General features: G+C 42.7%; 1 protein-coding gene across 1 annotated transcript in view; it reads left to right on the plus strand.

Annotated features, from left to right (window-relative positions):
- The first annotated feature begins 21,125 nt into the window (after positions 1 to 21,125).
- CCDC6 (coiled-coil domain containing 6) overlaps positions 21,126 to 27,969 on the plus strand; it is a 102,647-nt gene continuing 95,803 nt past the window's right edge. Inside the window, exon 1 of the mRNA XM_079793586.1 lies at positions 21,126 to 21,840. Coding sequence (XP_079649712.1) covers positions 21,526 to 21,840 — 315 coding nt within the window. The 5' untranslated portion in view covers positions 21,126 to 21,525. The remainder of the gene's footprint in view (positions 21,841 to 27,969) is intronic.

Genomic DNA, 27,969 nt, shown 5'->3' on the forward strand with positions numbered 1-27,969 from the left:
AGATAGTCACACCACTCCACAACAGAACCCATTACCCCTATGGGTGTGATCATATGCTAATCAATCACTGAACATTGTTTACTAGCGGTGACTCTTGGATTTAAATATGTAGACTATAGCTGTGGATATGTAACATTTATTTATGTTGGCGAATTGACCTCAGTGTTTTTTCCAACATAGGGCCTATTCGCTAAAATTTGTTAAAAATAGCAGTGACTTAATAACAAACAAATAACCTGTTAATTTAATTATAAGCAAACCTTGGTAAAAAGTATTTAAAATTAACAGGGTGTTAATTTTCATATATGACATACAGACTGGAAAATTTGTCCATTAAGTCCGAAGTCCGTTAAATCGAGGCCCACAAAATCCAGGGTTTACTGTGAATATATTTAATGACACTGAATTACACACTTTCAAATGGTTAGAATGGTAAGTTTTATGCTGTTTGAATTTTACAAAAAAAAAAAAGCTTTCCAGGGGTCCAGAATCAGGCACAGCACGTTCACTGGGCTGGGAAGCTTCCACGCCACGGCCCTCCTGCACTGCAGGAATTCAGGTTTGGGCGGGCAGTGTGAGGCCAGCCTGGCCCTCTCCGTCCACACCGTGCCTCGGGGATGCGCCTGGACCTGGACTTCAGCCCTGCGTGTTTATTACTCCCGAGTACATTCATTCACGTGTTGACTCACCGCTGTCTGACCTCAGTACCCGGAGAAAGCAGCTGCAGGTCACCTCTGAGGCCCTAGAATCTGCAGAGGGAGCAAGGTCTCCTTTGGTGCAGGCCTCTGGGCCGCAGGGCCTTCTGGGAGTGGTCGCCTAGCTTGCCACTGCGCCTGCGCGGCTCTCTGCCCTGCCTCGCTGACGGGGACCCCCGCGCTAGATGCAGGTTCATGGGTCGATGCTCAATCACTGCGCCACACTGGCCAGGCTGGAGTTAATATTTTCAACAAAATGTGTATAATGAGAGGATTTCTGCAAAGCATATGACAAGGAGAATCATAATTATTATTTTGACAAAATGGTAAAATGTGGTTTGGATTGTGGTACACGGCAAAGAATACTCAGTGGATGGTTATTAGCACTGAACACTTGCTGTGGGCTAACTGCTTTACCTGCCTTAATCTCATTTAATCCTCACTGCAACTCTGCAGGAATATGAGCATTCCTTCTCTGTTTTACAAAGGACAAAGCTGAGGCACACATCAGTAAAACAACCCCCACAGCCACGCACTTAGTAGTAGACAGAGATGGAACTAGGACTCCCGTGAATTCATGTCAGTGCACTCATTCTTAACCACCACGCATACTGCCTCACAGTAACCTGACCGGAGTACTCCATCCCCAAACACTATCAATTTTTATTAATAATTGGAGTGAAGATGTAGATGGCATGCCTATCAAATTTAAGCATAATCTAAAGCAGGAAGGAGGCTCGAAAAAATTAGAGGTCAGAATCAGGATTCAAAATTATTTCAACAGGCTTGTTTGGTGCTAGAACATATAACAACTGACACTTGCAACTTAATGCAGGGTTTCTCAATGTCACTGCTATTAACATTTTGGGCCAGGTAACTCTTTGTCGTAAGTAGCTGTCATGTGCTTTCTAAGATGTTTAACAGCATCCCTAGCTTCTGCTTACTAGCTAGCAGTTACGACCTCCAGTTGTGGTGACCAAAAATATCTCCGAATATTGCCACATGTTAACGGGGAAGTAAAATCACCCCTGGTTGAGAAACAGTGATTTTTTGCCACATTAAAAAAAAATTAATTCTCATAATTCTGGTAAGAGGTAGGTAGAGATGAAATGGAAACAAAAGTTTTCTGATTCTGGATGTCATGCTCTCGTGAAAATGCAATTAATGAGAGATGAATGCAAATTCCTGCACTTAGAGCCGAACAACAGCAAAAACATAAACCCATGACGAAGAATTATGGAAGTTATCACATGTGGGAGAAAACATGTTTTAAAATGAGTAAAGACTCATCTAAATAAATGTAGCAAACATTTGTTGAGGGCTTATCATTTTTCTGATTCTGCTCTGTGCCTTGTGAGATAGATACTATTATCTCTATTTTAGAGTGTGAGACATTTAAATTTAAGTAGCATAGCATACTGGCAGAGGTAACATGACACCTCCATGATTTGAATTCAAGCAGTCTAATTCAAGTCAGAGCTTTTAACTATTAAATAATACTTCATTACACACACACACACACACACACACACACACACAGGGATCATCAGTGGAATGTGGCTAAGAGAAAAATACTAGGTTATAATTGATGTCCCAAACAAGGGAACTTAGATTAAAAATGGCGGCAGAGTAGGTGGATGCTGCACGGACATGCTCCCAGGAACAAACTGGAATTACAACTAAACTACAGAAAAACTTCCTGAATAATCAATGGAAAACTCGCAGGAGAGAACCCTGACACCCGAGGACCAAAAGTGGAGACCGCATAGAGACTGATTTATTTTGTATATTGTAATATATATATATACTAGAAACCCGTTGCACGAAGTTTCGTGCAATAGACTTTCACCTGGCTGCCGGCAGCAGTTTTCCTCTGGCCACCCGCCGATCAGAGCGCCTCCCGCCAGCGTGATCGGCCACCCCGAGAGGAACTCCGATCCGGGAGGCGCTCCGATCGGCGGGTGGCCAGAGGAAAACTGGTGCTGGCGGAAAACTGCTGCCAGCAGCCACGCAATCGGCCACCACCCCCCCCCCCCCCTGCTCCTACCGCCAGCCAATCGGCCACCCTGAGTCCCGCCCCCCGCGCCTCCAGCCGGCCCAATCATGGGCGTAGCGGAGTGATGCAATTTGCATATTGCCTTTTTATTTTGTAGGATTCGTCTCAAAAACAAACAAACAAACAAGGGAGCTTATAGGGTTATAGTCCTCTCCTGCTCTGATGGTTAGGTCATTCATAACACACAGATGTCAGCTGGGATTGCACAGGCTCTTAAGAATCTGATCCGATTTGTTTGAATATATAGTCCACATCCCATGGAAGGTTAAAGCCCTCCATGAAAGTTTTGTGGATTCCACTGCCTCCAGGCTGCTGTTGTGCCACACGCTGTTTCTACAACAACCCAGATGAGGAACTGAATCCCTTTTTAAGTTCACAGGTCATACAACCTGTTAAAGAACACAATTCAACCTAGTGAATTTGCACATTTAATTGACTTTATTAAGTGATTTATGAACTGGGCAGCATCTCATTCACCAAGTAGAAGGACATTCTGAGAGCTGTACAAAATGGAAGGTTTTTATAGGAAGAAGGGTTTGGAAGGGGAGTTACTAGTATTAGCAAAAGAAAACAAAGGGTTCTTTTTAGACCAAGACATCTTTTTTGAGGGAAGTGGGTAGTAAAGGATCACAAGGGTTTTATCACTCCAACTAGAGGCCCAGTGCACAAATTTGTACACAACGGGGTCCGGCCGGCCCGGCCCCAATTGGGGTGGATCGGGGCTGGGCCTGTCAGGAGGAGGAGCTGGGGGAGGTTGGCCAGCCAGCCCACCCCTGATTGGTGTGGGAGGGGGCAATCGGGGGCAGAGTTGGCTGTGGGGAGGGGCCACGGGCTGATCGGGGTGGTGGGGGCTGATCAGTGGTGGAGCCGACCATGGGGAGGAGCTGTGGGCGATGGGCTGGCCGGCCCCGCCCCCAAATTGGCTGGGGAGCCAATCCCAGTGGCCTAGAGGAGGGGTCAGGCGTGGTTGGTCGGCCCAGCCCTGCCCCTGATCGGGGGGCCCATTGGGAGTGGGGCTGGCCAGGGGGGAAGGGCTGCAGGTGGTTGGCCAGCTGGCCCTGCCCCTGATCGGGGTGAGGGGGCCTATCTGGGGTGGGGCCAGGCAGGGAGAGGGGCTACAGGAGGTTGGCTGGCTGGCCCTGCCCCCTATTGGGGTAGGGGGCGCTATCAGGGGCTGGGCCGGCCACGGGGAGGGGCTGCAGGCCGATCAGGTGGTGGGGGCCCATCAGGGGTGGGGCTGGCTGGGGGGGAAGGGCCACGGAGGGGTTGGCCGGCGGCTCCACCCCCTGATCAGCCCGTCCACTGGCCGCAGTGGGCGTCATAGCGACTGGTCATTCTAGTCCTTACGGCATTCCGGTTGCTGGCTTTTTATATATATAGATTCCTTTGGTATGGAGCAGATGGAGAGGACTCATGTGACAGATTACTGGTACTTGATCAGAAAATTTCAGATTATTTAAGATTATATTTCTGATAAGGGTTGAAACTACAATTAAATCAGGTATTAAATTTATGTTTGGCATCCTGGACTTCAGCACAAGTGACACTTTGGGCCTGTGGTTTTCTCTTTAGCACATCTATACCAAAGCTTTCCAGGATACAGTAAACTTCTTTGAAGTCTATTGCTGAGTACACATGGCAGCAGATTCTAAAATCACATATTAGATGTGTCAGATCTCTTCAGGGATAGATCTCTTCGGGGGAGTCTGTTTCCTCTCCAAGCTCTCATTCTCACCTTCTCTTTTCTGAACTACAAATAATCCTTCCTTTATTATTCAGAGCAATCTACTTCTCTGAGAGCGCAAGGGTCTCTTGTTTTTCAATTAGAAACTTTGTCTTCATTACATTTGCAATTTCTTATTTGGTGGCTAGACCAGTAGTTGTCAACCAAAGGCAATTTTGCCCCCAGGGGACATTTGTAGACAATCTTGTTTGTCACTAATGGGGGGAAAGGGGTGTTGTGTTACTGGCATTTAGTTCATAAAGGCCAGGGATGCTGCTAACCTAACTGCAATGCACAGGACAGTCCCTATAACAATGAATAATCTTATCCAAAATGTCAATAATTTCAAGATTGAGCAGCTCTGGGCCATTGAAGAACAGTAGCTCCTCCAGAGGAATTCAAAGATGATCATGTAATAACTTAAAATTGTATCAAATGAGGAATGGCTCAACTGTTTAACATGGAGAAGGAGGCAACAGGAGAACTGCTTTTTAAAATTTGAAGAGAGTCAAGGGCCAGACAGATCACCCAGTGAGGGTGGTACTTACAGAATGGCAAGTTTCACCGGCTATCAGAAAATGAAATGGGCTTCCCTAATCTCTCCATTGTGTATGAAGGACAGGGTGGGCCTTTGTCAAGGATACAAAGGAGAGTCAAGTCATAAGTTGAGCCATATCAAATTTCTATTCTTTTCTATCAGAAATGGTCACTTATCAGCAATTTCATAGGGCTCAATTTAATGTTATTTAAGATTTCTTCACTCTGGGATTCAGTAAGCTTCAATGATATCTATGGCTTTTCTCAACTCAGAGCTGGCCAGGATGCTCAGTATTTCACAAGCTGAACAAGGATCCACGACAAATGGATCATTTGATGATGACATCTTAAAGTCTTGGGCTTGTCTTTCTTTCCTGTCTCTTTATATTGAAATTGTTGAATAATTTTAGCATCTAAGAGAATTATTTTCCTCCTGTGGGCACCTGCCCTGAAATAGCACTCAGGAAACTCTCCCAGTTCAGGATTCTGGTTCTAAGCAAGGAGCTTGGTTCATAACATGTGTGATGCTAAGAGACTGAATCTTGTACCTCCCTTCTACTTTTTCTCTGGGCTGCTAAGTTCCTACATATTCTTAAGTCTCTGATATGCTTATAAAGGTTGTAATAACATCCAGCTCACTGAAATAAAAATTGAAGTTTTCCCCACCTCACCCATGTTTTAATTATGAAAAATTTTAAATATGCAGGTAAGTTGAAAGAGTAGTACAATAATCAGACATATACTTACCATTTATATTCAGCATTTTAAAAAACCATGTTGCCCTTTAACATATACTTTATATGCACTTTTGTACATATATTTTGCTAAACGATTTGAAAAGAAGTTGCAGGCAACAAATCAGTTTACTTCTTAATACTTCAGGGCACAGATGCTAAAAAATAAGAAATTATCCTAAATAACCACAATGTTAATATCATATGTAAAAAAAATTAACATTAATAATCTAGTGTCATACAACACTCAGTAAAATTTAAAAATTTTCTAATAATTCTAAAAAGTCTTCCATAGCTGGGGGGGGGGGGGGTTCAACTTAGGATCCAAAACAAGTCTATCCATTACATTTGGCTCTTACATATCTTTTGATCTAGAATATTATTCCAATTCTTTGATGGTGTTGAGTATTTTATAAGATCAGGCACTTGTGTTGTAGAATGTTCTACCTTCTCAATTTGATTTATTGTTTCTTTACAGTGTTTTTAGCTTGATCCTTTATCACCTGTATTTGTTATAAACTGGAAATTAGATCTAAAGCCCTCATTCAATTTGGGTTAAACATTTGTGACATATATGTGATAAGAAGAAAATTCTGAGATGTCCTAAATTGAATTACAATGACTGGAAAATGAGAGAAAGAGACAGAACTGCTAGTCTGATAATGGCTGCTGACCAATTAAGGAAAGATTTCTCACATCCCTGTTTTGCCTGTTGGAAGTTCAGATTAATTTCCAGCTGGCTACTTCTGCAGATTATTTTAGCCAGGCACCATCTAACTCCAGGAGCCTCCACTTGTTTACGTGTGGGCTTTCCTGACTGCTGCCTCAGCTAATCCACAGAAGCAAACAGAACTAGCTCCTTCTTCTCCTTTCCACGTACTGGATGGATTAAATTGCTTGGAAGATCCTGGGATGACTGACATGCTGTCTTTCTATCTAGCCATGCTGCTGGTAGTTTAGGCTCCATGTCCCAAGACCAGTCTTTTGGCTAGCATTTTTAAAAAATATATTCTTACTGATTTCAGAGAGGAAGGGGCGGGGGAGAGAGAGATAGACATCAATGATGAGAGAGAATCATTGATCAGCTGCCTCCCTGTACACTCCACAGTGGGGATGGAGCCTGCAACCCGGGCATGTGCCCTGGCCAAGAATCGAATCATAACCTCCTTGTTCATTAGTCGACACTCAACCACTGAGCCACGCAGGCTGGGCTTAGATAGCATTTTTTACTCAATAAAACTGCTTTACAAAAAATACTTTAGGAAGTTGAAAATGTTTAGGTTAACATACATATTCATTTCATAGGTGGCGTTCATTATACCTGTCATATCACATCCTATCAATAGACACACAGTTTCTGTCTATACCACAAATTGTATTTCTAAATTTGGTGACTATGTTATGGTAGTGACTGCCAAGTTGCTTTAGATACGTTTCCCCTTTATCTGAGGTAAATGCTTTGGCACCAAGAGAGTATTTTGCTTGTCAACAGCCTTGCACCAAATTATTTAGCACCTACTGATGAATGACCCTTACCTACATCAATTATTTCATGGGGGGGGGGGGGGGGCAGAGATGAAGAGTTCTGACATTCTAACTGTATCATCTCATCTACATTTGTTAGCTGATATTCCTTTGCTAAGGGGCATTGATTCCATTAACTGGGGCTGAACTACATTTCCTCCTAAAAAGGTACAGTAAATGCTTAATTCTTCCCCTTTAGTTAAAAAAAAAAAAAAAAAAAAAAGTCCTTTTAATGGTTGTTACCAAGAAGACAATTTCTACTCTTTGGAATAGAGTAAAAATTCTCAAAACCAAAAGCAATAAACTGTTTCTAAAAAAGGAGAGGAAAACAGAATTTTAACTATCATCTACAAAATGAAATTTATTTCTGTAATTATTATGTCATTACATAGGAATTAAACTGAAAATTCACCATCTTTAACAATAGTTTCAAAAGGCAGTAATTAAGTGGCTAAAAACTCATTATCATATATTAATAACCATTACAAACATTATTTTAAGAATCATATTATAATATCTTTCATTAAAGGAATGAAAAATTAATTGGAAGAAGTGGAGGTTTATTTGCAAAAATGTGAAGTTATTACACAAAAATTATATTTATTGCCCTTTTATAGTCCATAAGTTATCTTACTTAAAAAGCCAAATTGCAAACTGTTGTGTGGGAAAATAATATACATATATGAAGGTTAAAAAGTGAATTATTACTTCTTTAATAATTAATTGATCACTTCACATAATTTTTAAAAAAAATAAGTAGGGAAGAATATACTGTCTCTAAAATTTATTTTGAAGTACATTCTAGGGAATGTTATTGGACCTGAAATTATAAATCTTTTACAATAATTTTTTTTAAACCTACATACTCGTAAACCAATTTCCTAGTACCATTTGGTACCTTTTCCTGTACTGCCCCATTCCTTCCCAAATTACAGAAATATTAAGAAACTGTCATAATAAATTTGCTACTCTAAAAAATACTATACCGAGCCCTAATCAGTTTGGCTCAGTGGATAGAGCATCGGCCTACTGACTGTAGGGTCCCTGGATCAAATCTGGTCAAGGGCATGTCCCTTGATTGCTGGCTAGATCTCCAATACGGGGCATGCAGGAGGCAGCTGATCTATGTTTCTCACTGATGTTTCTAACTTTGTATCCCTCTCCCTTCCTCTCTGTAAAATCAATAAAAAATATATTTAAAAAAGTAAAATAATGCTATACTGATATTACCAACATTATGTATGTTTTATCATTTTTCCCCCTGTGAGGAATAGGGAACTCAAGGCCTTTAAAATTTTTCATTAGCAGTTTCTTACACAAAAGAAATATAGTCCTAAGTGGTTAGTATTCCTGAAAATCTTAGTAAAATTTCTTTTCAAATTGATGACCTTTGGGAGAAGGTAAAGAAAAGAGAAACTAACGTGCTCACAGTGAACAACCTGAAAAAATCAAAGAATAACAGCAATTCTCCAGATGTTATAAATTTCTCTAGAGAATTCCCTTTCAGTTTTAACCACAAAAGCTAATATCAAAGGCATGTTTGATTCTACCTCATTCTTTTTGACAAACATGTAGAAATTGATCAATGCATATGTACATCAAGGAAGTGAGATGAACTCCAGCCCAGGAACAACCATGGCACACAATCTCTCCTGGAGTACCTGGCGATTCACCAGGCTCCTGTAGTTTTCCAATGTGGTTTTTCATTGCTACTTAAAGGGAAAGTGGAGATATCTTTTGCTCTTCTATTAATTCTGCTTGTAGGGCTTGTTTTGAACCTAAGAATTTATTCCAATGCAATTGATTTATTAAGGGAATGATTTAAGCATAATGCAAATGTTGTGTTTGTTTATGTGCAACTGTGTCTGTGAAAACGCTAGGTGAACATAGAAAACTGCCTTCAATTGAACTGAGCTTTGAAATAGCTCCATCATCAGTTTAAGTTGAGGCCATACTTCTCAAGGACCATTCCCAGCCAATGATTTGAGTGCGGCAGACATCAAACGCGGGCCCATTCCTAGGACACATTACCTTGGCTCAAGAATTCCCCATTGGCTTTGCTAAAAGTTTCTTAAAATCATAATGAGGTCAAAGACTCAGTAGGATATCCAACCTTCATCCCTCCCTTCCCTTCTCCATGGGGGTTAGACTTTGCATTGCAGTCTGATAACTCTTTCAATCTTCTCTAGCTCCTTACCCCTTTCCCTCAGAGGTATTTTCCCACAATAAATCTGTTGTCCATCTTATCCTAATTTGGGAAGTATAGCCATCTTAACAATATTGTCTTCTAATCAATTGAATGTTTTCCATTTATTTAGGTCTTCTCTAAGTTCTTTCAATAATGTGCTATGGCATTTAGTATATAAATCTTGCATTTCTTTATTTTTTTTATTTTTTCTATGTGGGATGGTTGATCTTGAGCCTGCAGGGAGCAAGCTGGCTCCAGACTTCTCCAAGTCCACATTTCTTTGCCTCCAATTCTTACGTGTCCAAAGACATGCATTTCTTTATTAAATTTATTCCTAAGAATTTATTCTTTTCCATGCTGTTATAAATGGAGTTATTTGGATTGTTCATTACTAGTGTATAGAAATACAACTGATTTTCACATATTGGCCTAGAATTCTGCAAACTTACTGAACTTAGTAGTTCTAATAATTTATTAGTGGAGACTTTGGGGTTTTCTATATAAAAGACCATTTCATTTGTAAATGAACATGTGTTATTTCTTCCTTTCCAATCCAAATGCCTTTTACTGCATGTTCTTGCCTAACTGCTCTGCCTACAACCTCTAATACAATGTTTCTGAGTCAATGTGAGTGAGTTTGAGGGTCGGCTGAGAAGCTCGGCTTCAGGCTTTAGTTTGGCTGTGCTTGTCTGGACTCAGCTGGATTCAGCTGGACTTGGCTATCTCCCAGTTCTAGAGAGACGCTCCAGACTCCAGGATGCAAGTTGGGTTTAGGTCCACTCCACATGCCTCCACAATTTGTTTGAACTTGCAGCTACCAATGATTGGTGGGTCACAGGAGAGCAAGAGGCTAAACCCAAATCATGAAAACAACTTTAAAGGCTCTGCTCATGTCAATAGGACAGGAAGTACACCCTCCTCATGGAGAAAGAACATTACAAAGTGATGGATGTATATTTTTATTATAGGGGAATGAGTAACTGGGCTCAATGGGCCCAATTAAAAAAACAATCTAGGCATACAGATGGAGTCAGGAATAGGTTAGAGAAAGCATATTAGATCCATAGATCTCTTTTTCTGCTTATGTATTTTGTATGGGCAGATTTTTTTTCAGAACTACTATTTAACAAATTAGTTCATTCATTCATTTGCTCATTTATTCATTCGTTCAACAATATTTCCAGGTTTTATCAGGTAGCTGCCTTCATACAGTTCTCACCTCACAGGTCCTAGGAATGACTCCCTTTTCCCTTCAGGTCTAGGAGTGGTAGGCTCCTGCATCACTCTGTGTGTGCTTCCTTACTCTGTTCACACTTCTGTAGTGTTTTTATTAAACTCTCCTCAAATTATCTTAATTTGAGACTGGAACAATGACTGATAAATCTGTTAATCATTTCAAAATAGTAATGCCATTGTAAATACTAAAAATAAGACTTCTCAGTATGAAGTTCCACAATTATGGTACTTCTTTTTGTCCTAAAAATATACCCCTCCAGAAATATCCAGCCAAAATATTGTGATTTATAGTGTGTTACTTTTCTATTTCTGCCAAACTATATCATCACAAATTTAGCAGCTTAAAACAACACACATTTATTATCACATAGTTCTGTAAGTCAGAGTCCAGAAGTTCTCTGCTTCATGTTTCACATGGGCAAACTTAAGCTGTTGGCCTGGCTAGACTCTCTTATCTGAAGGCTCTAGGGAAGACTCCATTTCCAAGTTCACTTAGGTTGTTGCATAAATTAGTTTCTTGTGAATGTAAGATTGAGGTCCCCATTTCTTTGCTGGCTATAAGCGTAAGGTCACTGTTAGTTTCTAGAAACCTCTTTCTCTTTTATGCTCATGGGCCTCTCTATCCCAGTGCCAGCAACAGTATGTTGAATCCTTTTCATGCTTAGGCTCTCTCTGACGTCCCTTTCTGCCAGATCCCTTCTATTTTTGGTCAGAGAAAGTTCTCTGCTCTAAGGGCTGTGTGATTAGATTGGACCCACCCAGATAATACAGGATAATTTCCCCGTTATAAGATCCATAATCTGCATTACATATACAAAGTTCCTTGGCCATTTTAATGTAACATGTTTACAGGTTCCAGGGATTAGATTGAGGACATCTTGGAAGAGCTGTTGTTCTGCCTCCACATACAGTTTGGCTGTGCTTGTCTGGCCTCACCTGGATTCACCGGGATTGGCTAGCTCCCAGCTCTGTACTGAGGCTCCAGACATCACGATGCAAGTTGGCTGTAGGTCCATCCCCACATGTCTCCACATTTTCTTTGAACCTGAAGCTACCAATGGCTGGTGGTAATTCTTCTCTCTGTGGTTGTGCCACTAACTTGATATATAATTAGGATTATTTCCATTAGTTTAAAAAGTTTTTTTCCCCAAAATAATCTTAGATGTATAGAGGAGTTGCAGAGACAGTACAGAGAATGCCTATATTTCTTTGTTTGAGTTAGTTTTTCATTTGTAGGAATTCATTTATTTTAATTAAAACATTTTGTTTTGTTTTTTTAATTATGCAAAACATTGATGTGGTTCCAAATTCAAAGACTGTATAACCACATACCTTCTGAGATTTGGCTTTCATACCACTTCACCCTCCTCTTCTTTTTCTTACCCTTATGAAACTACTCTCTTCTTCCCTCTAGTTTGCAGATACTCCGAATTGCTGACACATCCCTCAGCCTTTCCTTTTTTTTCCCCAATATTTTTTAAAAATTGATTTTTAGAGAGAGAGGAAGGCAGAGGGAGAGAGAGAAACATCAATGTGAGAGCAAAACATCGACCTGCTGCCTCGCACATCCCCCACCAGGGTATGAACTTAACCCAGGCCTGGGCCCTGACTGGGAATTGACCCAGTGACTTTTCAGTGCCCTGGAACAATGCTCAGCCAACTGAGTCAGGGTATCCCTCAGCCTTTCTTATCTGAGACAATTATTCTTTGAAAGTCCTTCCCTCTTTTCTCCTGTCTTCCATTATGTGAAGGGAAAAGAGAAACACTATGATGAAGTTCAATGATATCTTCCCAAGTAGAGCAGAGGATGGCAGAGCATCGGGGGAACATTCAGGGCACATTTTTAATCACCAACCACATGCCCAACTCTCCTTAAAATCATTGAATAACAATAAAGTTTATTAAAATTACTTAAACTGACAATATTTCCTATACTGTAAAATACCGTTAATAATACAATCCACTCTCAGTTTAATAACATTTTGAGGGAATAATATACCCATTTCTGCATTAAGAGAAGACATAAATTATAGGGTGCATCCCAATTTCAAAAGTATTAAAAATGCAATATAAAACTACATCTTCCCTGGCCAGTGTGGCTCAGTTGGTTGGGCATCGTCCCATGCACTAAAAATGTCGCTGGTTTGATTCCTTGTCGGGGCACATGGCCGGGTTGTGGGCTTGACCCTCAGTAGGGGGCGTGCAGGAGAGATTAACCAGATAATTTATATGCATATATGCATAGCCCACAGACACAGACAATAGTGCAGTGAAGGTCTGGGAGGGGCAGGTGGGGGTGAAGGATGTCAATGGGGGAAAAAAGGGAACACCTGTAATACTTTCAGACAATTTTTTAAAGTATCTGAATATACCTCTTATCTCCCTAGAAAGAAAAAGACAACTGTTCTGATTTATTTCCTATAGGATAAAATCCAAATTCTTTCCAGTGGTATAAAAAAAAATACTTCAGATATGGTCTCCATTTACACCTCTAGTCACTTGCTGTCATATAGCTTATGCTCTTGCCTCACTAAATTTCTCACTGGTTTTTGGTCTACATCATAAGCTATTTTTCCTACTTAAAAATGCCCTTTCTTACTTTCTCCATATAACTGTTAAAATTAATGCCATGTATATGTGTACACTTGCATATACATGTTCACCAAAACCAACATTAAATATTTTTAATAGTGCAAGTGTTGGTCATTATAAATGTATAAAATATATGCTGGAAGGATACATATCTATCATGAGGAAAAGGGTAGAAATCAAATTGAGTTAAAAGGGACTTACCCGTAAATGTTCTACGTCTTTTAGGAAAAAAAAGGAAAGTCCCAAAAGAATATGACCAAATGGCAAAACTTATTAATGTAGAGTGTTGAGAATGTGTGCTTGTGTGTATCTCTAAGTTTTCTCTGTAAAAAAGAAAAGCACATGTTGGCAGATTGCATTATTTTGAATCACAGTTTTCTAATTTATCAGATGATGAGCTCGGGCAATTTTCTTAATTCCTTTTAGCCCAAGTTTCCTCATCTTAAAAATGGGGATAATAACAGTACCTATTCTAGTAGGGTTGTTGAGAGGATTAAATAAGTTAATAAATGTGAAGCAATAAAGCATTTAACCAGTGCCTGACACAGAATAAGCACCTAATAAATATATTATGTGTTGAGACCTGCTTTGTGGCCTAGTTCATTGTCAGTTTTGTTAAATTGTGTGCCTGAATAGAATACTTGTTCTATAATTGTTTGGTGCAGATACACACACACACACACACAAACACTTAATTAAGTTTGTTAATTGTGTTCAAATCTTTCACATTCTTTTTAAAAATTTTTCATTTGCATAGTCTTTCAACAAAGAGACGTGCTATGATCAACTTATAATTCTGTTAATTTTTAATAAATATGTTAAGGATATATTATTAGGCATATAAAAATTTTAATTGTTATATTTTTGTAGTTATTTGTTCCTTTAATTATTAGGTGTCTACTTAAAAAAATCTTAAAGAGATTTTGATTTCTTTAGGGGGCTCATTTTAATATGGTTTCTCCAGTTTTCTGTTTGCTTTTGGTAGGTATTTGTAGATCTTTTTTCATTATTTTACTTTCAAATTTTTTAAGTTTTAATGTTTTATAGTCTTGTAAAAAAACATAGCTGAATTTTTTGTTCCCTTTTTTCCATTCCCATTATTTCTGTGTTTTTATAGGTAGGTTCAAGTATAGTTATTATACTTCCTGATATATTTCCACAAATTTCTATAATCTTGTATATGTGTCTGGTTTCTATGAATTTTTATTTTCTCTGATTGTCTTTTCTATTAATAAATCTATTGCCACTTTATTTGTAGGTACTTGTCTTTTGTAGGTAATCCTTGTTTTCTCTTTTCTCTCTGACTTTATATAAGACTAGGGGCCCAGTGCATGAATTCATGCACCTTGAAAGGAACTGTGGGCCTCGAGGCTGCGGTGGGCACAGGGGCGGGTCTTGGCCCATCCTCCGCACTCCGCCCGGCCCCTCCCACCACAGCCCCTGATCCCCTCCCAACGCCACCACTCCCATGGGCTGATGGCGCCTGCCCCACTCACACCTGCTGATGGCACGGAGCGATTGGGGTTGGCACCAGCAGCGGGTGCAAGTGGAGGCTGCTGCCCCAATCTCCCCTCAGGAGCAGAAGGAGGTAGAGAAGCCCTGAGGGGCGATCGGGGCTGGCAGCCGCCGCTCGCACCCACTGATGGCGCCGAGCGATGGGGCTGTTGCTGGGCACTGGCAGCGGGTGCAAGGGCCGGGCAGGACCACAGCATGTGGGAGTAAAGTATTTTCAGTAACCACCAGAGACTCACCCGGATGACAGCAACCGGCGCCCGGCCTTGGTCTGGTGCCCCCGCTCACCTGCTCCACCATATCGCTGCGTCTGATGCCCACCATGTTCCATGCTCTGCCACCTGCTGCCAACACTTGCCATGTTCCATGTGCGGCCACTGGTGGTCAGCACACGTCATAGCAAACTGTTGTTTGGTTGTTCATTTGTTCTGTCATTCGGTCTATTTGCATAGTAGGGTTTTATATGTATAAATTATATGTATGTTTGTATGTATGTATGTGTGTATGTATGTATTGCTCTTGTTCTTCAGAATTTCTACCAGTATATGTTTGAATTTCTCTGGCTATAGCTCTTTTATTTACCCTATTTCATTCTCATTTTACTACCTAAATATTTTCCATCCATATTTTCTATCAGTTATGGGCCGTTCTCAGCCATTATCACTTTAAATATTGCCTCTCCATCCTTCCTCTTGTTCTTTAATTCCTGAATAGCTATTAGTTGTATGTTGGACCTTGGTATTCTAGCCTATAAGTCTCATATATGCTCTTATATCTTTGTATGTCTCTGTGCTGCATTCTAATTTCCTCTGATCTACCTTCTTCTTTCTAATTCTCTCTTCAGCTGTGTCCAGTTTGCTCATTGGTTTACTCCTTGAGGGTTTTTAACATTTAATCACTTAATAAAATGAAAAACTGCTCAGGTGCCACTTCAGGTGTTCCTAACTGAAAAAAGACAAGGCTAACAAAATAAAAAGAGTTATCAGATATGGCCTCTCCATGTTGATGTTTAGAACAAGACAGAAAAAACACTCTGCAGTAACAAAAATAACTAAAAGAACTCTTAACTGATATGAGTAACTACTGCTTCTATGCCACTGATAACTCCAGCTCTGCTTTAATACTCCCGCCTCTCAGATAAAAATTATCAAGGTATTCAATCACTAAGTTTCTTCTACTTCTTAACAACATCTGATCCAGAACTGACCCCTGCTTTCTTAAACCCTGCTTAGAATCACCCAGTTCAAGTACAAATCCTATAATAAATCTCTCCCACAATTGTGCTAATGTACATTTTCCTTTGCTGTAGCAAGTTAGGTAAAGTTAGTTTTTTGACTGCAGGTGTGGCCCTGGTCTTTGGTTAGTGAGTTTTAACTTACTATGTTTTTAAGTTCTTGATGTTCTATTTGGTTCTTCTGTAATTTTGGCCTTCAATTCTGGTTGCTTTTTTTTTGTTTGTTTGTTTGTTTTTTTGTATTATGTTTTCAATTCCTTCTTTTGTGGCTCTAATTGTTTTAAACATACTTAATCTTATCAAACCAACTACAGCCAACATTTGTCTTAACTAAAGTTCTAGGGATACCATCCAGTTCTTTATTGTTTGCTAATTTTTGTTCAAAATGGATTATTTCTTTGTGTTTTATAATTTTCCATTGTAATCCCATTTTCATTTTGAGACTGCTTCCAGAGTGAATTTTTGCTTGCTTCTGCCTGGTGCACTAGGGATAGTACTATCCCAACACCAACTACTTTTTGTCAGTTACATTTTTTTGGTTGGATTTTACATAGAGTACAAATACCCTTCTTGAGTATGTTTGGTGACATTTGACAAATGTATACATTTGTGTAACCACCACAGTCAAGATATAGAACTACTGCATTACCCAAAGAATTTCCATCCCATCCCAACTTTTAAGATATTATGTCATCTTGGGGATTTCTGATCCATGTAGATAGTATAAATTATATATGTGAAACTCCTAACTCCGTGAGGCTTATATCTAGATGATAACTTTTCCAAAAAAGACTTAAAAAGCACACTTCTCTGAATCCAGTTTAAGATAAACAAACAAGCTTCCTTTTTATTTTCCTGTTTGCTGGTTGGAAGACTTCCCCGCTTAGTCGAGGCTTTCAGTATGTGTATATAGCTCTTTGATTGTAGGTGTCTTAGTTACATCTTCCTGTCTTGTATAAGCCCAAGGCCTCAAGTCCTATCCCTGAGGGGCTTAGAACTCAAATGTCATGGTTAATAAGGCCCACAGGGCTGCTGCCCCAGTTTCAGCTGACAGGTTATTACTCTGGATTATAATGCCCACCCTGCCCCTTTTTGATTCACACATCTTATAAAGTATAACATACATATAGAAAAGTACACAGATCATAAATATATAGCTCTAGACCTTTTCAGAACTGACCCAGACAAAGAAAATGAACATTACTAGAAATCTCCTATCTTTTTCCTATCATTATTCTGACTTCTAACATTATGGATTAATTTTGCCTATTTTTGAACTTGATATAAATGCAATCATACAGCATATGTCTGGCTTCCTTTGCTTATCATTATGTTTGTGAAGCTCACTCATGGTGCTTCATGTTTGTTCATTCTCATTGCTGTATATTATTCCATTGCATGAATAGAACAGAATTTATATAGTAGGTGGACATTTGGGTTGTTTCTAGTTTTCCTCTTTGCTTTAGGAGCCTGGAATTTTTCTGTACTTTCTTTCAAGCTCTGCTGTGTATTTAGTAGAATTTAAAAAGCATTTCCTGGTCAGCAATTCTGTATGATCTGTGTCAAGACAAGTTTTAGGTTTTGTAGGCTACTAAATTATACCAGACATGTAGGTCATATGTTTCAATGTTTGTTGAAATTCTTACTGGATTCTCATCTGATTTACGTTAGCCTTTGATTTGTTTCTTTAGACTACATTTGTAGAAGTGGCTTTGATTCAGTGAACTATTGATGAGTAAACGGGAACAGGAAGATAGAGATGAGACATGTAATTAATCTCATAGGCATGATCCTTTGCCTGGATGGGATGCTGCAGATGCAAGGCTAGTTTGACATTGATAGGTGTGAAATATTGAAAATGCATGTAAAAGAAATGGGGTGGTTGAATACCAGCAATGGTAGGAAGTGTGGATGTGGTTGTTTGGGTTCAGGATCTCCTGACGATGGGACTATGAAATGGAAGGGAGACATCCTGGATGGTTCAGTGGGATGTAATCTATGCGTTGCCAGAAGAGCCACCCCAAAGTGGCCTTGCTTTGCTCTGCAAAAGTAATTGTTCAATTAGATCAGTGGTTCTCAATTGGGGGCAATTTTGTCCCCCAGAGGATATTGGTAACGTCTGGAGACCTTTTTGGTTGGCCTGCTGTTGGCATTTGGTGGGTAGAGGCTAGGGATACTGGTAATCAGTCTGCAGGACAGGACAGACCCCCTCTCCACCCTGCACCCTCCACCCCTTAACAAAGAATTTTCCAGTTCCAAGTGTCAATAAAGCCAAGGATGAGAAACTCTATATTAGATCTAAGGACTGGACATAACCTCTAAATCAAAAGTATATTTAAGTAAACATTATCAACTATCTTTCAAGAAATGATAGCAGCACAGTGGCACATCCTTCTATGATTCTATCCAAATTCTGACAGTCTATGATATCTACCTCATACCTGGCTCACTCCAATTCTCTTAAAAACCGTAATGGTGGGTCCTGCAACCACCAAATCCAGTCAGAGTTTGAACGAAATTACTCGTATTTGACATTAACGTAAAAAGAAATGGACAGCGATTTATTTAGAGCCATTAAAAATTGAACAAAATTTCCCTATGATTTATAGCATTGTTTTAGTTTTACGATTGAAAGTTCCAAGGCTGTGGACTAAATCAGCTGCACAAATGGTGTTAGACAAAGAAAAATGTTGATGTTGTGTCTTGCAATTAGACTCTAAGGTATCCTTTTCCTTTGTGTTACACTTTTGTAGCTTAAATTTGGAGCAAAGGTAAATGCCATTGTTTTTCAAATGGCAGTGATTGTCTAAATGTGTCTCTTCTTCCTCCAGGCTGCACACACAACCATTCATTCTTCTGATTCATTTCCCCCAGAAAGCTGAGAAGGAGTTCTATAATGATATTATTGGTTTTTTAACTAGTGTTTCCATTGTAATGCTATTACGGAACCAATGTTGTGATAAATGCTCTGTTTATAAGGGGACTCACTTTTACAAGAAGTAGAAAATTAGACACGCTTTGGCTTTGCAATAACAATAAAAACCACAGTGAAAAAATATTCTCCAGTTTATTCCCATCTGTATCAGCAGGGAAGCTGTAGATGATGGCTTTCCCCCCTAAAGTCTCCTAAACACGATTACTGCCTAAAAGTACCATGCCAAAATGCACGTTTCCTCCAAATCCTGTTCAAGACCCATACATTCGTAAGCTTACTATATAACGTGGGCCCTTTAAGAAAACCAGGCACTTTAAACCCCACCCCTCTGCTGACTGGAAGCAGTAAGTCCGCCTTTCTGAGGCGCTTAGTCGGTGATAAAGCTAACACCGAGCCAGCTTTCCCTCTGCTCTGCCTGGAAGGAATGTTTCTGTTGCAATAAACTCCAAACGTGGAAGCTTCAGCATACTATGGGTTAGGGAACAATAGAAACTTGTGAAGTATGGAAGCCAGATCGGCCCTTAAGATTCGATCATGGTGCTGAATAAAGTGGAAAGAAGGCTTTTAAGCCCGTTTTCCCCGGTGGTGCTGCTAACTCCCTGCTAGCTTTCCTCTTCCATGTCACCCAGCAAGTGCGTTTTCCTGAAGCCCTTTGCAATTTAAGGAGCTGCTGGTCTCATGTGCCAGATCCCCAAAAGGAAAAGTTGGGGAGAGAAATAAGTTTCGGTGAAAATTAGACTGGATCACTTCTCACAGAATTATTTACATTGGCCATACGTTTCTCCACCACCACCACACCAACAGGGGCTAAGTTCAGAAGTCCTCTGGCACTAAAAAAAAAAAAAAAAACAACTAGGAGAAATTTGGGGTGTGACTGCGGTTGGCATTTCTGAGCTCCCTGCTAGAAGCAGCCATCTTGGTAAAAGATGATGTCATTTGGAAGACTTGGAGTTTTAGTTGATTCAGAGGTAACAGTTTCCATTAGCCACTGAATAACAGCTTAATCATTAGATCAAATTTAGGTTTAAAGGTAACGAAGGAGTGGGAATTAAAATAATTCCTTTCCCCACCTCTTTACCCTTCTTAACATATTATAAACTTTTCCAAAAGTTCAAAGGACTAGAAAAGAAATTTACATCCCCCCTCCCCCGCCCCCATTTTCTGTTTCCATGTGTTTGTGCTTCCCTTGACTAAGCTTGGATAATAAAACTAGTCTGGTCAGTTTCACTTTCTAATTTTTATACATAAGTGAGAGCTGTTTTGTGTCAACAGTGTAAAGTGTTTAGAATCATCTCACCTGCTGGGTCAATTTCCTACCAGTCTTTCTTTGGGAGGGGGGGAGATAAAAGTTTTTATTTTAAATTTCCTACGCCTCAAAATTAGAACCCCGAATTAGACCACATTAGAGTAATTAATCTGTTTTATTTTTTTTTACTTACAAAAGTTTTCTAGGAGTGGCAGGACTAGTGAGGAAAGGTGATGGTTATGGTTCTGTTACATTCCGACTTAATCGTCACTATTTGTATAGCATAATGCTATGTCTGCAGCTACTTTGGGAAATTGGCACTTAAAGAGATGACTTTCAATCCACAAAAAGTGTTTATCATTTTTTTCTTTTCTTTTTGGATTCGATGCTGGTGTCTTAATTCTACTGTGAGGCATGTCCTGGTACGGTTTGCAAGATGGGAAGAAAAAAAGAAAAAAGAAAAAGTTGCACCGCCTTTAAACAGTTGAGCGCAGTGCGGCTTAGGAGATTATCAGGAGTCCAGGAGGTGGTGTGTCTTCTGCAAATCTTTCTTAGGAGGTTAACCTGTGGCTGGTGGTGTTTTCGCCCCACTCTCCTCCTTGCAGGGGAACTTACTGTTCTTTTAGCGCGACTCACCGCCTCCCAGTCAGGCTCCCTAAGATAAAACCGAAAGGGCTGCGTGGATGTTTGAAGCAGACAGAGGGAGACACGAGCACACGCAGTCGGCGGAAGACGGGGCCCCGACTCGCCGGGGCTGGCTGACCTCTCCACGTGTCCCCGGCACCTGCAGGGCCAGTGGGGCATTGGGCTTCCTTTTCCCGGGAGCGGGCGCGAGCCCGGAAGAGGCTGGGCGGCCTTGGGCTGCAATCAGGGGGCGCGGAGGCCCTCCCTCGGAACACGTGCGGCCGGCGAGCAGCTGGTGCGGGGGTCGGCTTGGCTTCCTCGCCGCGCCCGCGCCCGCGCGTCCCTGGCCCGCCGGCGGACGCCTGGAGGCGGGCCGTGGTGGCGGCGGCGGGCCGGTCCCGAGCTCTCGGCTAGCTTTGCGGGGCGGCCTCCCGAGCGCGCCCGGCCGGCGAGCCTCAGTGCAGTACTGCCCGAGCCCGGGCGGGGTCTCTGTTCTCCGGCGGAGGCGGTCCCTTGGCAGCGGGAAGCTCCCTCTCTTTCTCTCGCCGCCGCTCCGCGTCTGCGCCCTGGTGCCAGGCGCCCAGCTCGGCGCTCCCCTGCGCTCGCCCCGCGCCCACTCATTCGCAGCCCAGCCTTCGCCGCCGCCGCCGCCGCCTCCCGCTCCTCCTACTTCCCCAGCCGCCGCGGCCATGGCGGACAGCGCCAGCGAGAGCGACACGGACGGGGCGGGGGGCAACAGCGGCAGCTCGGCCGCCATGCAGTCGTCCTGCTCGTCGACCTCGGGCGGCGGCGGCGGCGGCGGCGGCGGTGGCGGCGGCGGCGGCGGCGGTGGGAAGTCGGGGGGCATTGTCATCTCGCCGTTCCGCCTGGAGGAGCTCACCAACCGCCTGGCCTCGCTGCAGCAGGAGAACAAGGTGCTGAAGATCGAGCTGGAAACCTACAAACTCAAGTGCAAGGCGCTGCAGGAGGAGAACCGCGACCTGCGCAAAGCCAGCGTGACCATCGTGAGTGCCCCCCGGGGGCGCGCCGCCGCGCCAGCCTCCGCCCGCCCCGGGAGAGGCAGTACCAGGACCCGGGCAGCCCCCGGTCTCCCCGAGGTTCCCGGGGTCCCGCAGCGGAGCACACGCTCGGTCGAGACCTGCCGGCCTCCGGAGGGTGGAGGAGAGGGAGGTGTCCCTTCGGGGCCACGCGGGTCTGTCTTCCCCCGGGGTCCAGGCCCGTCGCGGGGTTCGGGAGAAGGCTGCTGGGACCACCCACTCACGCTCCCTTTTCACCTCTGGGGAGGAGGCCCCTCCCGGGCAGAGCTGGAGGCTAGCGGCGTGGCCGGGGGGGCGGGGTGGGACTTTTTCGGTACCAGCGTGCCTGAGGGGTGCTTCCAGAATCTGGGGAGCCCTGCGCTAGGGAAGGGGGAGGAGGCTGGGGCCTGTGTCGGGGGCCTGGCTTGGGGCGCGGGGGTGCGCAGCTGGGCTGGGCACTTGGCTGGCATCTGGACGGCGCTGGCTGGATCGCCGGGGAGGGGGCGGGAGAGAGTGGCCGGGAATCCGGGAAGTGGAGTTTTCTGGCCAGGATCGAGAGGGAAGGGCGGGTGCCGGAGCTGATGCTCCCACCTCCGTTGGAAGTCCTTTCCTTGGTGGGGAGGGGGAGGATGGGGGGGGTGGCAGAGGCGGCGTACAGCCGCGTGAAGGCAGCATCTTTCCACGGGTCTGGACAGTGAAGGGTATGAAGCCTGAAACCAGCGTGAAAGGTAGCGACTCCCTTGCTGAGCAAGATGTGCCTACGTGTGTTTGTTTCATTGGTGGTGAAGTGTCTGGGGGTATTTTGCCTTTTGAGTCCGGATACTTGACAGGAGAACAGGCTGTCCCCGGAGGCTCCCCCGAAGAGAGGGGTAAGGTTAGGGACATAGATCTCCCTAATAGGCGTCTAGAAAAGTCCCCTATAGCTGTGATGAGACAAAACATAACTGGAAAAAGTACACCGAGGGCTCTCACCTAACATCCCTGTCAGCTAGCCACCTCATTACCATGCAGAATCCCCATACAGACAACCCTATTGAGATCAACACAGTTTCCCAGCCAGGAGCAGAGAAGGAAACGTGAAGAAATCAAGGGGGGAAAAATTGCCATCGGCTGCTGCACAATGACTGACTAGACCAAATCTTCAGATGGAGCAAGAGATACGGACTTGGAGATGGATCAGAGATCACACGCTGGGAAGGAAGTGGGGGCAAGTGCAGATGCCCTTGTGCCAGGAAAGTCTTCAGTGGAGGAGTGAGTGTGTACGTGTGAGTGGGGGTGTGTGTCCCCCAACTCTAGGTCATGCATAGGAACCGGACGGCGTTCTGAATTAGCTTAGAAAGCAGGGTTTCCACCCAAGTTTCAGTGCGATTGGCAGCCTAGATAGAAATTGATTGTAGAAAGACACTTAGTATGTTCAAATCCAGTCCTCACGAATGGAATTGGAACTGTAAAATTCTTGAATTGCCCCTTTGGTAGGAAGGGGGAGACATTTCCATAGGCAGCCACCTCCAAGCCTCCTCTGTAGCTTTCTTGGCCAAGAGAGATGTCTGCTGAGTGAGGGTTTGAGAAGAGGGCGAAGTTGGTGGAAGCAGTTTATTTAAGGGTTTGAGTTAGTAAATGAGAGGGTTAGTCTCTTGGAGAATGTGAACCACGGAAAGTAATAAAACTTACATGAAACAGAATCTCTAGCCTCTTGCATACAGTGAGCAATTCAGGCTGTTTTTGTTAGTTTGGGAGGGAGAATGCGGGGTGGAGATACTATGAAAGGGTTATCTGTTTGACACTTGACCATATTATAAGTAGGTCTGTAAGTTGTACACAAGCACCTTGGTTTTGCAAGGACAAACATGTTCATTCCTGGTGTATAAAATCAGAGGCCTTCTGAACACTTGGCTTGAAGAGCGTGTGAGGTGTGGTGGCTTTATTCCTTAGCACTTACCCTCCACTAAAACTGACATCCAACCGAATGTACTTTGTGAAATGCTCTGTGGCCTTACGAGTAGAGTTTAAACATTATTTCAGATGACAGCTTACAAGTACTAGAAGCCTCTCAATTCTTCCTTAATCTCTGATGAATATATTTAGGGAGACAAATGAAAAGTGCTTGTGGTTTACCTGGTTCTCGAGTACTTGGCAGGTGTTGCTAAGGCCAAATGCAGAGAAGAGGTTCCTTTAAGGTTTTGAAAGTTTTGTTAACTGAACCAGGGCCCAGAGTGTGTAGCTACATGAAACGGGTCTGTGGATGTAAGGAGTACATCCGCTGGTACAACACTGTGTTGTCTTTTTTTGTCAAGGTTAAGCCGTACAACCCCTGACGACTCTTAACTTAAACAGAGCTGGGAGCTGCCTAGGAAGTTTGTGACAAGACCGAGATATTCAGTTAAGTGGAGGCCTTGCTAGATTTTTTCACTTAAAATAATTTCAGTTAATTTGAAGTGAAGATGGAACCATAATCCTATTACTTGCCTTCCTGGTTCTTATTAGTTCCTCTAGTTACAATAGTAATTAGCGTGTTGATGAGCACAGAAGATGTTTATGGATGGCCTTTTCTTTTCCCTGCGTATGATCAGGAAGGTACAGTGCTCATCAGCCTCACCCTGGAGAAGAGGGAGGCGCCTTCTTTTGTTTGTTTTTTTAATGGACTTTATTTATTAGAGGAGTTTTGGGTTCCCAGCAGAATTGGTTGGAAGGTACAGAGATTTCCCCTGTACTCCCCGCCCTGCCTCCCCTCATCCCGCTATGTCCAACATCCCCCCGCCAAAGTGGTACGTTTGTTATAATCAGGGAACCAGCGCTGACGCATCCTAAGCACCCAAAGTCCATAGTTTACATTAGGGTTCACTCTTGGTGTTGTACATTCTGTGGGTTTGGCCAAATGCATACTGACATGTATCCACTAGTATTATACAAGGCAGATACGGTGCCCTAACAATCCTCCACGCTCTGCCCTTCCGTCCTTCCCTAATCCCTGGCAACTGCTGCTCTTTATACTGCCTCCATAGTTTTGTCTTTCCAGAATGTCATCGAGTTAGAATCATACAGTATTGCAGCCTCTTCAGAATGGCTTCTTTCATCTAGTAATAGGCATTTAGGTTTCCTTCATGTCTTTTTATGGCTTGATGGCTCATTTCTTTTTTTGCACAGAATAATATCCCATTATCTCAATGTGCTACAGTTTATTTACCCCTTTACCTGCTGAAGGACTTTGCTGCTTTCAGATTTTGGCAATGATGCATAAAGCTGCGATAAACACCAGCGTGTTGGTTTTTGTGGACAGGAATTTCAGCTCAATTGGGTAAAGAGCAAGGAGCACAGTTACTGGATTGTACGTAAGAGTACTTTTAATTTTGTTAAGGAAGTGCCAAACTGTGGCTGTACTGTTTTTGCATTCCCACCAGCAACGAAAGAGTTCCTGTTGCTCCACATCCTTGACAGCATTTGAAACTGTCAGTGTTGAGCATTTTGAATATTGTAATAGGTGTGTAGTGGTATCTCGTTGTTGTGCCCTCATTTTTTTTTTTTTTTTTTAAGCCCAAAGGCCAATAGAAGCTTGTAACTAATGGTCATTTCTGTCTCTTTTGTATGTGAGTGCTTATTCTGATCAACCTACCTGTTTAGTAAAGGACTGGTTTCATGGGCATGTGTTCTCAGCATTTAGAGGTAAACATCATCTGTGGGGAAGAATCGGATGGATGAGGCCCTTCATCCATGTCTAAAAGGGCATCTGGGAGTTAGAGCTTGCCCCTAGTGTTTTATCTGGGAATTAGAGGTGGAATGGAATGTTTTGAGCGATTCTCCTATTTCCCCTAGTAAATCGGGAGTGGAAACGGGCTGATGATTATAGATCATAATTTCTTTGGAGTGGAGAAAATAAACAAAAAAAAACAAATGTTGAGTAGCTTGTAGATGTTAGGTTATATCTATCTGGCTTGTACTATGGGGGGAAATTGGAGGTTTGCTAATTCAGTGTAGTGATGGGTGTCCAGGAGTGGTAGTCTGTGAGAAGGTGAGGAAATGCAATTCTGGGCAGTAATTGGATGGCTTCCAATTTCTGGACTAGTTGCTGATATTCTCAGAGTATACCCAGGGCCTCCCACCTGGCAGGGCTAGTCCCCTAAAGCAGCGGTCGCCAACCTTTCGGACCTCACCGACCACCAGTGGTCCGCGGACCACCGGTTGGCGACCGCTGCTCTAAAGAGTGTGCTTCCCTAGACCGGTTCAGACCTTCAGCATGTGTTTGCTTTGAAAAGAAAAATCCTATGATAAACCACTAGTACTTAAATATCTTTCTAACCATAAAATTAGTCCTTCATTATAGAAGTTTACGGAAATACAAAGGTATTTGGAAGTTACAGTAGAAAAACATGTTGGTATGGCATGATTAGAAAGACAAAGTTTACAGAAATACAAAGGTATTTGGAAGTTTCAGTAGAAAAACACGTTGGTATGGCATGATGTTATTTTGAACATCAGCAGTGTAATGACCTCATTAACCAGTAAAAGCCACCATATAGTTAATGTTTTGGATTTTGGATTACTTACTCTGGAAGCCCAATACACCATTTTCCATTTTTAAGACTTCATTTTGGCAGATTCTCTGGAGATAGGAGATCAACATTTCTCTTATAAAAAGGTATATTGTGTGTCTTTTTGTTTCTTCTTGTTTGAAAAAAATTCTTGGATTTTTATAGAAACACCCCGCTTTAGACACAACTTGGAAAAAAGAATGATCCGATAGGTCTAATTGTTTGCAAGTTCACTCTTCCTAAAGAGGCTATTCTTGGATTTCTTCTGCAGTTAAAGTTCTTCGCATTTCTAAGTTCCTTCTGTGTGTTTCATATAATCTATTTGTATTTGACTGCAAAAAAACAAACAAACACAAAACCTTAGAGTAGGTGGTGACAGTCTTTTATAGTGTCCTCCTTATTTATTTTGCTGGGTATGGGCAATAGTTCAAAGAATCACCAGTATCTGGTTTGTGGTAACTCTTGTTCAAGACCAGAGAGACTGGCCTAAAGCAAAAATCTGAAGCAGGCATTGCTCGCTTTAAAACTTTCCGGGGCTCCCCACTGCCCTCTGGGTCCCAGGAAACATTCTGGAGGTGTACCAGGCTCTGTGTGACCTGGCTGTGCTTATTTTACAGACGCACCCCTCACGTTGGAAGCTCTCACTGGGCTTTGCTGCTGGTTCCTGGAATTAATTGCAGCAGGTTTCTCTGGCTCCTTTAGGATGTACCTCGTGCCCTTACTGTTCTTCCCTACTTCTCCCCTCCCGTTTACCTTGGAAATCCAAGTCGACTGTACGCCCCCCCGCCCACGCACCCTACCCCCCGCAGTGTACACTAGCACCGTCTCTTTGCCAGCCACACACTGGGTTTTATGCCCATTCACTCCCACTCCTCAGTGCCTGGGTGTGGTAGAGTATTTGGGTTGACTCCAGAGGCATTGGGTGATGAGCTGTTTTTGTTCTTTTTGTACTGGGGTGAGGGTGCTGACCCTGTCTCCTGACCTATGTTCACAGAGTCACTCTCGTGCATGTGTCCTCCACAGCAGCAAGCAAGCGCCATCTTCTCCGTAGTTGGTTGGTTGAACAGATTGGATGGGCGAGTGGCTACACTGTATACTTTGGGGGACCACTGGAATCAGTGTGTGCCCCAAGCCCCGGCCTTCTAACCATGGGTGATGTTGTAGGCTACCTTGTAGCATCTACCCAGAGGCTTGTCTAGATGCTGGGGATACATTTCACCTTTGGAAGGGGACAGTGTCTTCAGGTTCACCTTCCTAAGGGTTTCTGAGTAAAGCTTAGCAGGGGTGGGAAACGTCCGGCCCACAAAATCATTTGGTCTGGCCCTGCCAAGGCAGTAGGGGCGAGTTAACTAAATGTGTGACCAAATCCAGCAGGCTAATTTTGATAATTTTGTATGGCCCGTGAATGATGTTATAAATATCCAAATGGCCCTTGGCAGGAAAAACGGTTCCCCACCCCTGGCTGAGGGGGAAGAAGTGGCTCTGTTGAAAGTGTTAAGATTTGCCACTTCAGTTTTGCCATGGTGATAGATCACCCCAGGCATTTCTTATGATTTTTTTTTTTTTTTAATGTTGAAATGCCCCACAGCCG

Source organism: Cnephaeus nilssonii (assembly GCF_951640355.1).
Source record: "Cnephaeus nilssonii genome assembly, chromosome: 16".
Taxonomy (NCBI): Eukaryota; Metazoa; Chordata; class Mammalia; order Chiroptera; family Vespertilionidae; genus Cnephaeus; species Cnephaeus nilssonii.